General features: G+C 42.5%; 1 protein-coding gene across 2 annotated transcripts in view; it reads right to left on the bottom strand.

Moving 5' to 3' along the window:
- TSHZ2 (teashirt zinc finger homeobox 2) overlaps positions 1-15615 on the bottom strand; it is a 206130-nt gene that overhangs the window by 76953 nt on the left and 113562 nt on the right. The window contains exon 2 of one of the 2 annotated variants that reach the window (XM_085079274.1): positions 892-3970. In XM_085079274.1, the coding sequence (XP_084935400.1) occupies positions 900-3970 (3071 nt within the window). In that variant the 3' untranslated portion in view covers positions 892-899. The remainder of the gene's footprint in view (positions 1-891; positions 3971-15615) is intronic. The other variant, XM_085079275.1, reaches the window with a different exon arrangement.

Raw genomic sequence — 15615 nt, 5'->3', positions numbered from 1 at the left:
ACATTACATGTTATAATCATTGTTTGTGGCAACTGGTGTATCTTGCAGCGAAAAAATAGCAACACTAAAGCAGTATCCTACTAACAGGTCTTGGAAATATTAAGCTTGTAAAAAATCTCAGTTAAGCATTAACTCCCCCAGGTTATAGGAGAACTTGCATGGAAGTCAGTGATGTTTATGGATTGACTTCCACCAACAAGAAGCAAAATATAATCAAACGTCTTAAAGATTAAAAAAGGAATGACGGAGAGAGAGGTTAAAATGATGTGACAAAAAAGGCCACTCACAGTAGCAAGTGTTTAAGTAAGTGTAAAATATTAAAATATTTTACAAAACTGAACATCCAAATATCAGCAGAAGAGTAACTGAACTTCTAGACAGGAATTTTTCAGAGTTATTTGTAGATTCTTGAGGCTGTGTTTGAGATTATGAGAGACTTGGAATAATAGAGATTTTGCTAATTTGATTTTTGAATTGTCTTCCCCATCCAAATCAGATTTATTGGTGTGCTAGCACTGAAAAGGGTAATAACTTTTGGGTTTCAGTGCTCTTTATCTGTTTTTTTCCATTCTCACTGCAAAGAGTAGCACTTAGTTCTCACATTCCACACGGAAGTGCGGTGGATGTGAAATGATTTATTCTTAGGAACTAAAGAGAAACAGGCAAACAGCTATTTTGCAAATAACAATAAGCAGCAACATTTCTCTCTAGGGCAGTGTGGTTTGCATTGACCAAGCTCTCTTGCCGAAAACGTTATAAAATGGATGTGCACATGCCAGAGGAGCGGCGCAGGATACACGATGCATTTTATACTGTTTTCCTACTTTTACCAAAGCCTGCCGGAGCCTCCTGGAAATGCTGAAATTAAAACTCACTATAGAGCATGCATACCTTAAGAGTTATTCTTCATCCACTTCTGCTACAAATTGTGAATGGTGTTCTGGTGACTTGCTGTGTGTTTTGCTTAGATGAAGTTTTACTGCATGTTTGCTCGCAAATGTCCGACAGCACAACTTACATTTGAACTTAGAGTCTGTGTCCTCTTCTCCAGCTATTGTTTCAGGAGATCTTTGAACTGAAACTCTGGAGATTTCTTGCTCTACCTTGGTTTGCTGCTCCACAGCCAGCCTGTTCATGTCTTTCATTTGGAAACCTAGGTGGGATTCTAAGTGGCTAATGTAAGTGGAGGGGGTTCGGAACTGAGATGCACAGTCGCTGCAATAAAAGACTGGATGTCCTTTGTCCATGTTTTTCAAAAACTTTGTTCCTCCGGTTTTCCTAAGTTGATACTTGACGTTTGCCAACCAGTGGCTGATGGTGGTCATCGACAGTCCAGTGAATTTGGAAATCTGCATGCGCTCTTGCGGGCCTAGATCTGATAATAAATATTTACCTTCCGATGTCTGGAAGAGGCTGGAAGCAAACTGAGCTTGCAAAATGAGCAGATGCTGAGGGTTCCAGTTTGACTGTCTGCCCTTCCTTTTATGCAGAGTGGAGACTTCTGTGGAGACATCCTCGAAGCGTCGGACATCTATTTCCAGCTTCATGGACGGGATCCTTGAAGATGCAGCAGGTTTTGGTGTGGTAGCTTTGGGAAGAACTTTGACCATGTCGGCGATGTCAGACAGAGCGTGTTTTTGAGGCGGAGAAGTACAAGATTGTGCTTGAGCTGACTCAGCTTTCTTGCCTTTGGATTTGGTCAGGTCAATAGGCTGATCATTGTTTTCGAACAAATAGTGCCTGGATACACTTGCAGGCTTTGGTGGGGTTTGAGCAGGAGACAAAACTGGCTTCTCCATCATATTTAGGTTGGGTTTGTGGAACATGGAAATTGTGCTAGAGCTGGGGCTGCAGTTGGCTTGAGGCTGCAAGGGCTCTGTGGCTTTGCCCAGGTGATTGTTCAGGACCGACTGCAGCGCGCTCAGGGGGTTCACACAGGGCAGCTCCGAGGAATGGTTGGCAGCAGCACAGCCATTGCTGAGAGAAGCTGCTGGTGGCTCCTTGAGGACTGGCTTTTCTTTTCCACTGTCCTCTTTAATTTTGTCTTCTTCTTTCAAGGGGCACGGTTCTGTCTTTTTTGGCTCCACAGAGGCTTCGGCTTTGAGGAGAGGTTCCCTCTCGCTATGGCTGAGCGAGGCTGGCTCAGCTTGGACACTCTCTTTAGCAAAGTCCTTTTGCACCTCCTCCTTGTCCTCAGCCTCCTTCTTCACTGGAGTGCACTGGCTCACATTTGCCGAGATGGGGACCAGGGGCATCACCTTCCACTTGGGCGCTATGGGCCTCAGTTTATTGGTCATGGTTGGCCTGATCTGCAGCACCTGGGATCCCACAGGCAGGGACGGCTTGGCTCCCTCGGAGAGCTGGTAAGCTGCGTGGATGCTGGGATAAGCACTCCAGCTGGGAGCTCCGTTCTGAGCTTTATTGATGGCTGTTGTGACAGTGTTCTCCAGGGACTTCAAAATGTCCCCACCACCCTTGGAACCGTCTTCTAAATCTTCCTCTCGGAGGTACTGGTATTTCATTGTGGGATCCAGGGGTTTCTGAAGAGCGTCTTCGTACTCTTCAGTTTTCACTGCCTTCTCATCTTTGTTTGCATCATCGGCTTTATCTTTTTTACTTTCTTTTTTAAGTTCAGAAGCAGGACCTATGCATTCTGCAGATGATTTACCGGTTGATTTTGAAACAGGGCTGTCATTGGCTGGCGCTTCAGACAGCGACTGCATTTTTTCCACAGCTAAAGGATCCAGAACAAGTTGCTTTCCTTTCTTTGAAGCTGAACTCGTGACTTTCAAGAAATGGCCAGTGACCATCATGTGGGTGGTGAGCTGCTGCAAGGTATCATGGGAGCTTCCACATTCCATGCACTTCAAAATCTGGGATTTGCAGGCCTCGAACTGCCAGGTGTAGCTGGCCCCGTTCTGGTAGCCATAGCGGTTGTTGGAGGAGAGCTGCAGGTTGGCGTTCTTCTGAGGAGAGAAGGTGTCGGAGAAAGACCCCGTCGTGGAGTCAGGGGAACAAGGCCTGTTCACATCAAACACGCGTTTCTTGGCTGGAGTGACCATTTTTGAAGAAATGGTTGGTACCGGCTCCTTCAAAGGCACTTTTTGGTAATGTTTTGTTTTGATCATATGAACACTCAGATCTTGAAGGGAATCAAAAGAGTCACCGCAGAACATACACTTCAGAACTTTTTGTGCATCTTCCTTGTCCATGTCCTGGAACGCCCTTTTCCGGGGCTTGGAGTAGCTGGTAGGTCTGTGCTTGTCCTTTTTGTGGTTGTCATCCTGGTAGTGGCCTGTCTCGTTCATGTGCACCGTGAGCTCCACCAGGGTGTCGTAGGCAGCGCTGCACTGCCGGCAGCGGAACCGGCTGGCGCCCGTGAACACCGTGCCACACATCTTGCTGCTCTGCCTGTAGAGCTGCACCGAGCTGAACAGGTTGGGCTTGGAGACAGGCCTGGAAGGTAAATTCTGCTGCAAGCTTTTGGACAGCGCGTCCTGGTGCCAATCGAAATCGGCTTTGTTCCCTCCGTTCCTGTTGTCGCAATTCCTCTTTTCAGAGTTGGACAGCTTGAATCCCAGCCCCAAGCCTGTCCAGTAAGAGTCCGACAGGATGTTGGCATAGACTGCTGTCATTTTATCCATGCAATCGTGTGCTTCGCTCTGGGCTTTGGGATGGGAGCTGCTTTTGGGCTCCTGGGGCTCCCTGGAGCAAATGGTTTTGATATCTGCCACATGGTCACTACCGTCACTCAGCAGGGATTCGTTCTCTGCATCCTGGTTGGATATGTGACTGACAGGGGAATTCTGGAAACTAAAGTTCCCTTTCTGCTCAGGACCCACTTCGTGTTCCTCGTCCGTGCCAGTGTCATTGCTGCCCTGCAGCTGAGCTGTTGAGTTGTTGTCATCGTCATCTTCTTCTTCCTCCTTTATATCTTCCTCTTCCTTCAAATCTTCCTCTTGGACATAACCTGAAATGTAATGTCAATATATGAAATAAGCTGTTAAAGGAGAATGTTACCGTCTGAGCTTTCTAGTTTTGCTATGTATTTTCTTTGCTGGATTTTATTTTAATCTATAACTGTATTCCCTGTTAGTTCTGGAAGTGAAAAAAAGCCAAATGATGTCTCTTTTCTTGTGAAGGTTGCTGCATTTTGTTGGCAGATGATCATAATTCTTTATAACTGCCAGAGATCCCGAGTTAATAATTTTCCTGTCATGGGAGTATAATTCTAACTGTCCTGTAATGGGACGGTTGGAAAATTCATATATAAGAATTTAAAGTTTATACTAAAAGCTTCAATTCTATGAAATTGTTTTTAGCCTCAGTGAGAGAAAGGGTGGAATTTGCAAGGAACAGAAGAAAAATAAGTGCCATAATCTGCCTGGTTCAGAGCATCATCTAGGTACATAACCTTTTGCCCCTTGATCACCTAAAAATGCACTTTAGAATGTACACAAATAATTTATATGTCAAAATACAACATCTGAAAGCATTAATAGGCATAAGTGAAACTCTTTTGTTTATAAAAGTAATGTACTGTGTACCATAAAAGCAAATTGTGCTGCAGTAAAAACAAATCTGTAAATTTCAGGGCAAGAACCCTTGGAAGTTACTGAAGATTTGACAGAGGTAGACCAAAGCTAATTGTAAAACTGGAAAAGTAGAACAAATACAGAAGGATTTTCTCGGGCAAATTAACTATTTAATTACTAAGATGAAGTTGATACTGGAAGAGTATATTTATTTGAAATCCAATTCCTTCCCATTATCTGAGAAAAGCCATTTTATGGCTCTTTAAGAACCTGGCTCATTCCACTCCCTCGAATTTGCTACTCCTGACCCAATGATATCCTTCTAGCAAATCCAGAGGAAAGTTTTCTACCTCTCTGATGACCATCTGGACAAAGCCTTCCATTTTCCAATCTATTTGCATGATCTCACCCCTTCCCACACATGTTTGCCATCAGGCCAAAGAGATGAACCAGAACCACAGGAACTGCTCCCTGGATGAAGCTGCAGCATGAGAAGAGGGAAATGATGGCTCTCTGTGTGATGGGAGCTAAGAAGTCCAGGTGTCACCTTTCCCACACCCTTGCCATGGGTTTAGGACCTGCACAGGTCACACTGGGCTCGGCTGGCTCCAGGGGTGACACCAGACAGCATCACAATCACAGGCAAAGGCAGCAGCAGTGGCTCTGTATGAATGAGCTGAGCATCATTTTAGCCTGATCAGATAATTATCACACAGTAGGAGGAACACTGTGCTCTTCAGCAGATGCTTTCAGCAAAGAAGCTAAATATTAAATGTTAATGGCTAAATACTAAACAAGAATCCCTTTAGGAGTGTGCTGGGTCACAGCAAACATGAACAGGTGATCAGGCTGGAGCAGCAGCAGAGACAACACTTAGACCTCAATAGTTTTTTCTCCTCCTAAAGTTTTTCCCCCAGTACCCAGATACCACCTCCCCTTTGCTGTGTGTTTTTTGGAGGGCCAAGGAGAAGGCAGGGACATGGAGGTGGCAGAAGGTGCCCAGGTGAGGAGCTGTGACCGTGTGACACATGACATCTCTCCAGGACATGTCCCAGGGACACCACAGTGAGCACTACAAAAACAAGGAGGGGAACCAATGAAAGAATCAGACAAAACAAAGAGCATTCCCCCAGCTCTGGATTGCTGCAAATTAGATTCTCCACTCCAGCACCAATTCTTATTATTAACCCGTTTTTCACCAGGAGTTAAGTGTTTCCTTTGGAAGGTACATACAGTAGTTTATTCCTCACAAGATCTTTTGTCCTCCTCTAGGAAAAGCAGAAGCACCAGACAGCTGCACATCCCCCACAATATGGATAAAATTTCCTGCTTAATTAGGCATTGACATGTTTACTATAACCTTTACAGAAGAGTAACTTGTGCTGCGCAATACTTTTTTTTTTTGGTGTCTGTGTAAGATACTGACACAATCTCGTGTAAAGTGGGAAAAGTAACCAGTTCAGTATCTCCAGGATGGACAGGGCTTGGAGCAATGTGGGACAGTGGGAGGTGTCCCTGCCATGGCAGGGGTGGCACTGGATTCTGGGATTCTGTGATCCTAACTTTCCAGAAAGCACCATGAAAATTTCACCAAACCATCACTCACATCTGTTCTAATGGTTTAGGGGTTTGGGCAGCTTTAAAAACCACCTTTCAGTATCCTCCTTGTAAAAGCATTTCTGTTTATGTAAATGATTTAAATTGCTGTGGGCATTTTAAGGACAGTGGAGAGCAGTTCTGTGAGACAACCTCGGGTACAAGAGATGCACATGTTCTTCCAACAGGGCTTTTTAGTAAGATTTCATTGGACATGAAGGGATGGAGCTGGTTAACAGAAATAACATTAATTTAAGTGGGCTTTGCATTATTTATTTTAGAAGTAAAGAGTGTCTTATATCTGTACACCCACATGCTTTAAATGCAGAGTCTGTAATAAGCAGCATAAATTTTGCACGTCACACTGATGTCCATGCAATAAATTGTTGAGTGACCTGTTCTCTTCCCACCAGTTCTCCCCCAGGCTTATTCTGACATTCCAAACCTCTGAGATCCTCGTGTGTAACTGTGTTACAGGGAAAAAAATAATATGAAAGAAATCCAAACACAGTAACTGGATGAATGCTTCCTCCTTTTCCTAGATGGGAATTTTTCCCATCAAAATTAAACAGGCCCAGGCAGATGTAAGATGGGAAAAGTGCAGTCCTGAAGAAGTGAGAGACTGAAATTTTGCTATCATTACGATTTGACAAAACTCAGGAACTTCAAAGCATTGAATGGAAGCAATTTTTGGCTTCCTAAATGGAAATGCAGCCTTTGGTTTAGTGCTGATTGATCTCCAGACAGCAGATGTCCAAATCACAGCATCAGTAAGGATAATATTATTATGTGGATAATAATCACAAATACAATTCTGAATTATTTGGTTTCTTAATTTCCCTCTGTGTCTTTGTGATTGGATTCCTGGTAACCTCAGAAAGCTGTTTCTCTAGGATGAGGCTGCAATAACAGTTCGTTCTTTTCCACCAGTGGATACTATTTTCACTCAAATTTGCTCTTTTTCCATGTAGAGAAACATTTATTAATATATATATATATAATATATATACATGCATGTTTCTTTCCAAGACTGGAAAATTTATTTTCTGCCAAGAGAAGGGACAGTGAATCATTGTCCAGAACTACTCTGCTAATCCATCTAAAACCCATGGCACCATCTGCACTTCTTCATCCCTACATATTCCAGTTTTCCTTGAAACAACACCATCAGAAAAGCAATCTCACAGTGCTAGAAGGTGATCTTGTTTCCTTCTTGTCTGGCCTCAGCTCAAACATCGTTTTGTGTTTGGCAGAAGCTGTTGCTTGCTCTGAAAGACTCCAAGCAGATAATGGATAATGACCACTTCTCATTCCTCCTTCTCCAGGATGTCGAACTGCATTAAGCACCCAAAGACAAATCTCAACCTGGCTCTTTGTTGGAGTTCAGAGCTACAGTTTCATCCCAGTCTGAAAATCAGCTGAAGAGAGAAATTGCCAGCTGGGGGAAAAATAGTTCCTTACTCCATTGCATAACTCTTTATCAAAGACATTTTGGAATTTAAGGGGATTAAAACCAATGGAACACTCTGGAAAAGCAATGGAGTTCCATGGAAAGAACTCTCAAAATATGCAATTTGACATAAGAGAGTGAATTGTAGAACTTCAGAGCTTTTAAGGCCATGTTCAAAATTTTTGTACCACAGAAATAACTTCCTGTTAGGTTGTCCAAGATGGAAAGAAAACAGGGAAAGGTTTGTGCTCTCACCTTGGAGAGCACAGAGAGCACCTGGCTCTGAAGGATGCATGGAAGGGACAAAGGGACATCTCTGTCACCTGGTCTGAAAGTCCTGGCATTGGGTTTGAGTCCCAAAGCCAAGTGCAGCCTGAGGGAGGTTTTGGAAATCCTCAGAGAAGGCTGAACATGCTCAGTCACCTCTCTGCTGGGAGGCCAGTTCATGATTTTGGATAACAGGACGTTTTGCACCTTTTGCTGCTGTTCCTATTTCCCATCACACCACACTCAGTTGGCAGTGGCTCAGCATGGATCACCACCATGGTGACGAATCTCATGCTCAGAACAACAGCACCTCAAAGGAGGGGTTTTTTACCAATATTCCTTTGCCTTTTTGTTTTTCCCCTGGAAATTTATTTTTCAAGTAGCTGCAGCAGCTGATGCTAAAGCATGAATTCCTGCCTCGTGCAGAGTAGGAGAAGGAACACCCACCACCATCCACTGCAGGAGGACAGAAAGCTTCTGCAGGAGCAAGGAAAACAAGGAAAACAGTGCCTTCCACACTGCCTGAATTCCACACACAAAGGCAGTTCCACAAAGCCATAACTATTATTTATACCCGATGCCGAAATGAAGCAATTTGGGGCTTTCATCTTGTTGTACTTTAATTAGAGTTGTATTATAAAGTTTTCTATTAAATATCCAATTTCCTACTGGTTAAGAAGGCAAAATACCCTTGAGTTTCAGTGGGGCTTTTAGCAGCTCAGAGAGAACAGATTATGTCCTTTGCACTTCATCCTGCACAGCTATGAGCCAAATGATCAGTGCTGGAACTGCTTGTGAGTGACCCATAAACCCAAAACCAATCATGAAACAGGAAAAAAACCAACACAGGCAAAAGGAGAGGCGAGCTGATGGGAGCTGCTGAGCTGAGCGCAGAGGAGGGATGGGATTATTGTGGAGTTTTTCTCTTGGATAATTTTCCTTAAGGATAATGTTGTTTGCACAGTCAGTTACTGAATAAAAAGCAGCTTCAGCCATCCCTGCCATGCTCTGGATTCAGTCAGTGTGGATCCTACCAGGTTTGGAGTCAGGAGTTCCAGCTCCTCACGTGAGGGCTCTGAGTTTCAGTGAATAATTTGCCCCTTGTTAAAAACATTTGTTATTTTCTGCAAACTCCTGGAACAGGCAATGCCATTGTCACAACCAGCTGAAGGTGTTTGGTGATCTCCAGGTTGTATTTCCAACTAAAACACTCCTGAAGAACATTGTGACTGCAAAGAGCTCAACCTCCTCCTTGCTCAACCCATCCTTCTGCCCATCCCTCCCACACCCATCACTGCCTGCTCCATTCCATTCCATCCCATTCCATTCCATGCCATTCCATCCCATCCCATTCCATTCCATCCCATCCCATCCCATTCCATCCCATTCCATCCCATTCCATCCCATTCCATTCCATCCCATCCCATCCCATTCCATTCCATCCCATTCCATTCCATCCCATCCCATCCCATCCCATCCCATCCCATCCCATCCCATCCCATCCCATTCCATCCCATTCCATTCCATCCCATTCCATTCCATCCCATCCCATCCCATCCCATCCCATCCCATCCCATCCCATTCCATTCCATCCCATTCCATGCCATTCCCACTGCACAAAGGCTGCTCTCCAATCTGCAGCATGGCCTGAAAAATCCAAGGGATACAATAGCAGCGAATATGTTTTCCTCATTAGTCATTTTAATTGCACCAGTGTAAATCACTCTGCTGATGAAAACAGAAGTCTGAAACTTTTGTCTCTCTTTGCCTTTCTTCTGTTTCCTCCTGTCCTATTTAAACAGCAGAGTGGCTTTGTAAATTTATAGATTAGTTCATTTAAAATCCAAGTTTCAAATTATGTTTTCCCTCTTTCATTATCCTAGGTTGCCCTAAGTACCAATCTAGATTTCTTTCAACGGCATGAGCTACCAATCAGAATCACAAAAAAATATATATCTATAGAAATTGAAATTGTAATGAGTCTTACCAGTGTATTGCTAACACTTTGGTTCATTTGATATGAACTTTGTTTTTTTAAAGTACCACATGGTAAGGCTTTGAAACTTCAGTTTGTAAAAAAAAACTGTAACAGCCTTACAGCCTTTGAAGTCACTACTGATATAACTCTGAACAGATCCATTCAAGTTCAACTAACATCAGACAAATGTTTAGTGTATCAGAGGAAGCCACAAAAGCAAGGATTTCATCAATATTTCACAACAGCCTCAGGGAAACTGTAGATTGCAATGCTGTAGGGCAGCTAATGGAATTACACACAAGGGTTTTGTACATTTAAAATAAGCAGCTACTAAAAAAATTACCCTTCAGTTTGATAGAAACTGTATAAAACTGCAGATGGGAAACAATTAAATAGCTACCAACATTTATCCATGTCAGCCTGATAGGTCATTTAATAACAGGTATTTCTTTCCTCCTTTCTTTTTTTTCCTGGTAGGGCAATAATAAAGATTAACATTTATGAAAAGTAGCATAAAATATAGTACAGCCAAATGAATAATTAAAGATGCTGCTGAAGAATTTGTTTGCTATTGTATGGCCATGAAGACTGCTCTCCAGTAATGAAGTACATTTATATTAACTACAATTATAAATAGAAAGAAGATGAGGATTATGTTTATGGACACTTGCTTGTTATCCTAAAAAAAAATAAATCTTTGTCTCGTTTCTATTGACTCCATGGCTTATCTCATGGCCAGCAGTTCCCCACAGCACATTGTCCTTGAAAAGAGCTGGGCCTGGCTGGGATGGTGTGGGTGCAAGAGGAGGACTGAGGACATGAAATAAAACCTGAGAGATCAATGATCAATATTTCCCTGGAGAGGTTCTTGGGCAGAGAGGAGAATTCAGCCTTGAAAGCACCAGGTTTATTCTAAAAACAAATTCACAGAATTCTATTCCTTTTTATTTCTATGTCCAAAGGTAAAAGGCTTGCAGAACCAATACCCTTCACGAGTTGGGTTTGGGTGTTTGGGGTGGGAAATTGCTGTTTCTGTTAATAACTGATGCATGAATAGCACGAAGGGAGAGATAAATTATTTGGTCACTGTTTTGAAAAGGCTGCTTGTTTCTTGGCCTCTCCAGCTCAAAACAGACCAGCTTGGCTAAATCCAACAGAGTCTCATGGAGAAGTTAACACTCAATTCAAGAAAACTCCTAAACATCTGTCCCTCTTGAGGTAAGAGTAGTAAATATAACAGTAAATATAACAGTAAATATTGTTATATAAACAATATAACAAATATTTCCTGACCTTCCATCACCTTTCACTTTCGTGGTGATCCAGTGATGGTTAGAGATGAAGCCAGCAGCACTTCTGCCATGTTTTATGAAAGCTCAGAATTCCTGCACAGCTGAAGATGCTGCAGAAAAGACAAGCTCCTTGCAATAAAGTGTTGCCCAGGACCTTCTACTGGAGCCTATTTTAGAAAATATTAATATGCTTTTAAAAGTGCACTATTTTAACATTTGTCTGAAGAGCAGTGGGCCTTTGGAGTTTCCTTTTGGATACACAGTCCCAGTGCAGCTCCAGCAAGATCTGCTTGAAGCCAAGCTTGCCAAAAATATCCATAAATCTGTGCTGGTTACTCAGAGCTGGTTCAACGCTGCAGCATCATTTCCCTCTCAACATCTCTTCAGATAAGGTACATAAGTAGAAAGTGGGAGTATAATGAAATCTATCTTCCTCATCCGCTTGCTTTGTTTTGATCTGGCATTCCAGGCAATAAAAAAACTGCAAATAATTTTGAAGTGTGACTTTTCCCTCGCCGGGATCGCGGCGTAAAAGGAAGAACCCACAGCTCATCAAGTGGTTGATTTGCCTCTTTATTTCCCTTTCAGGAACACCCTGCTGCACATGGAGGACCAGATGAACACTCTGCTGCTTTGGTGACAAATCTGATGGCCAGCAAACATTGACTTTTGACCACGAGGCTTCCCTGCACTTATGGCCACATCACCATCAGCGAGAGCAGCATGAAGGTCACTACCCCCAGAGCATCTTCCTTCCACCAACTTCCCAGAGATGTAAGCAATCAGCACTCGCACGAGATTGATATGATACTTTGTGAGTAATTTGGATGAACTATAACACTAACCCAGTAAAGTATTATAATTTTAAATGTGTCCAGAAAATAATTGAAATTCTGGTTTAGCTTCATCATAATGCGCAGCGCTGGGTATATTTAACAGCTGACTAGTTTAGCATGAATATTGCTTTACAAATGAGGTCATATTGTTTTTAAGAAACAATATTGCTATCAAACACGTTTAGGAGGAAAAGCAAGAGATTATGAGTACACTTTTAACCTTTCTGTCTCTTTCTATATCTGTTTACTATGGTGATTTAGGTGCTCAGCGTTGTTTGAAGGCAAACATAGAAGGTTCTGGCATTTAAAAGAGATCCAGTAATGAGCAACTGGCAGTCAGATTCTTTCTTATTATTACTCTGTCACAAAATCTCTGTTCTACATCACTCCATCTTTGCAACACCAGTCAGAGATGAGAAAGGTCAAAGCATCTCCTTCAGACGTGCAGCCACAGCACCCAAGAGCCAGAATTCAGAATGCTGTGGGGAGAGCAGAGCCACAGGTAAGGGAGTTTGACTGCAGCAAAGCTTTTCCTGCTGCTGCCACTGCCATGGGCAGATCAAAATTGGGATCACCACCCAATTTGTCTCCCTTTGCAAGAGGAGGGATACCTAAAGGAGCCATCCAAAAGGGCACTGAACACCTCATATGTACAATATCCATTCGCTTCCACAATATTTGGATATTTCTGTGCCAGGGAAGGTCTGATCCTGCTTCTCCTTTCCTGAGAAGAATCTGCCTGTGATCCTTTAAAATCGCTTTCAAAGATGGGAAAACTTCTTTTAAGGTCCTGCCTGAAATGTTCTGTCTGAGAGGCACAACCTCACATGGCTCTGGGAGCAAAAACTTGCAACCAGATTTACCTGAAATCTGGGGGAATCACTCCTGTCACTCTCTTAATTAACAATGTAAACACACTGCAGGTTTATTATTACCACTGTTATGCCATTAATTATTGATTTTATTCATTTATTTGCTCTTTTGTTATTTACTGCCTCCAACACCAGCCCTGCCAGTATCTTTTACCAACATGGAATAAAATTCTTGTTTCCCATCAAATCTCCCTGTTTTGATACACTCCAGCACTTTTCTCTTTCTATCCAAACCCTACAGTTTCCTTGCACATATAAAGACCTTTTAATAGTAAGAATTTAAATAATTAACATTAATAAAATTAATACTCTTGGCGCCATTCTGCAAAGAAACTTGTGCAAAACAAATCAATCCATGTCAAGGAAAAGCCTCCAACTGATATGGAAAATAAATATAGTTTCCAAGTATCTATCAAGATTTATAAAATAACGGAAATTTCAAGGGAAAAAAAAAAGAAAAATGATTGAAACCCAAATATTAAGCTGTGTTCTTTTAAATTGGGTCTCAAATGATGCAAGGCAGGGTTGAGAGCCAGGGCCAGTGCACAGATCATTTACAGCTCATAATCACCCCAGTCTCAGTCTGCATTCCTGCCCTGTCCTAAGTGATATCTGACATTTATCATATGGGACAGAGCATGAAAAAAGAGGAGCAACAACAGGAGGCTGCAGCTGCATGGGCTCAGCTTTTCCTGAGCCTCAGTGAGAAATAACAACTCTGAGTTATGGGCAGAAAGTCCAATAATCAGAAAGGTCATTACTGACAGAAACAACTTCTTCAGCACAGGTACCATGATGTCACCAGTGGGAAGTGAGGGACCTCAGTGGGTACAAAAAAGCTATTTATTACACCCAGCAGAACTGCATCTGAGGCCTGCAGGAGTTCACCAAACACTCCAGTGATCAAAAATCCAGACTGAGCTCCTGAAAGGGCTGAAAGAGAGGATTAACTGCGACCCAAATCTCCACTACCCAACTCTGCAGCAGAATAAAAAACCTTATGCAAAACTTTATGAACTTCCCTACATTTTTTTTTTCTGGGGCCTCACTCAGATTTGGAAGCAAAAGCAACAGAGGGCATCTGACCTCTACCAAATTACTCAGAATATTGACCATGAAAAATGAATGAGTGCTGCAGCAAGTCCAAATAAAAAAATATAAATAATTTTCTAAAAGGGCTATTTTAAAATGTTTACAGACTTAAAATACATGTATTGTTGCTCTAGTAATCCCAAGGGTAAGTGCAGAATTTTCAAGTGATTAAATCCACACAAAAAGCAAAATTGTCCATTTTTGTTTGAATTTCTCCCTCCTCCATTTCACTCCTCCCAGCATCAGCATCCAACTGGACACCATCCCTGGAGCTCTGCACTCTGCTCCTGATGTTTATTAGGGCATCATTCCAGGTCTGTGTGGCATCATTTATTTCCTGGGAAATGTCCATGCCAGGTCAGGATCAACACTGAGCAGCCAATCCATCAGGTGGGAGCAGGAGGTGTAAGGAATGGCTGGAAAAGGAGGAAGAACTGAAATGGATGGAAGTGGGAAAGTAATAAGAAAGTGATCAGTGGAAGGAGAAGCAGCAGGAAATAAATCAATCCTAGCAGGGCAGAGCAGAGCTCAGTCTGAGGGTTTCCCACAACGTGAGCAGGGCTTTAACCTCACCAGCAAGATGTGAATCTGTAAGGTTTTCCCTCAAAATTCCCCTGGGAGTCAGGAGGATGAGCAGAGCAGGATCACTGTCAGGGCATTTGGAGAGAAGCAGTGAGAAAGCCCAGTGTGCTTCCTGAGAGAGGCAGGGAGAGGTTGGGATAAGGAAACACTACAGGAATTCTGGATGCTGCATTTCCATCTATATCCCAACTGTGTTTTGCTGTGGGAATGTGGCACAGGATCTGCACCTCGAGTTTGATCAGACACCTGCAGCAATGGCTGAAATCACACAGAAACAGAGTGAGAAATGCACAGTGTTAGAATAAAAGAGTCTCACACTAACTTGACTTCCCGAACAGAAACCAAATGATATTGTAGAGGCTTGGATTCAAACCAGGAAAATCCGTCTGCTACCAAAAATCTGATTATTCACGACAAAAAACTCATGTGCACCTTATCTACCACAGGTTTTGGCCTGAGTGCTGATAATGTGAAAGCAGAACTTGTAATTGATGCTGTTTTTATCAGTGGGAGCTGAGGAAGTGCAGTGAGGATACTCTGGCTGTGGACACCAAGTCCTACTTGATTTGCTAAGTAGAGAAAGTCCCTCAGGAGTTTATGGGTGAAGTTGATTTGGAGCTATAAAATTGAAGCATTTATTACAGACCAGAGGCCAACAACACTTCATTACAGACTGTCTAAACACTTCCACTTTATCCACTAGGTTCAAATCCAAACAATACTTCCCTTTCAAAGCATTTCTGCCTGACTTTCTTTCTTTTTCTACCAGCAATAACACCTAAAAAAATGCATTTTTAATGTGTTTATCAATCTATGGTAAAATTTAAATGAAGGCAAAGCCTGCCACAGATTGAGCTGATACCTGCACGAGGTTTGTCTTGAATAAATCCCAATTTTCCTTGTCCACATGGACAAATGGCTGTACTTATCCACCAATGCACAGCTGGACTTTGACCAGTCTGTATCTGAATTTTAGAATTTTATTTTACTTTGTTTTATTTTATTTTATTTTTATTGCACTGCCAGTTCATTGCTCCCTCTGTGCAGTCAGTTCCCTCACACCGACTGGAAATGGGTTGCACAAACAAAGAGAGAAAAATATCTTTACAGGAAGA

This window comes from Lichenostomus cassidix, chromosome 20 (genome assembly GCF_008360975.1).
Source record: "Lichenostomus cassidix isolate B80296 chromosome 20, HeHo_3.0, whole genome shotgun sequence".
NCBI classification, from domain to species: Eukaryota; Metazoa; Chordata; class Aves; order Passeriformes; family Meliphagidae; genus Lichenostomus; species Lichenostomus cassidix.
This window is presented reverse-complemented; position numbering and strand designations above follow the sequence as displayed.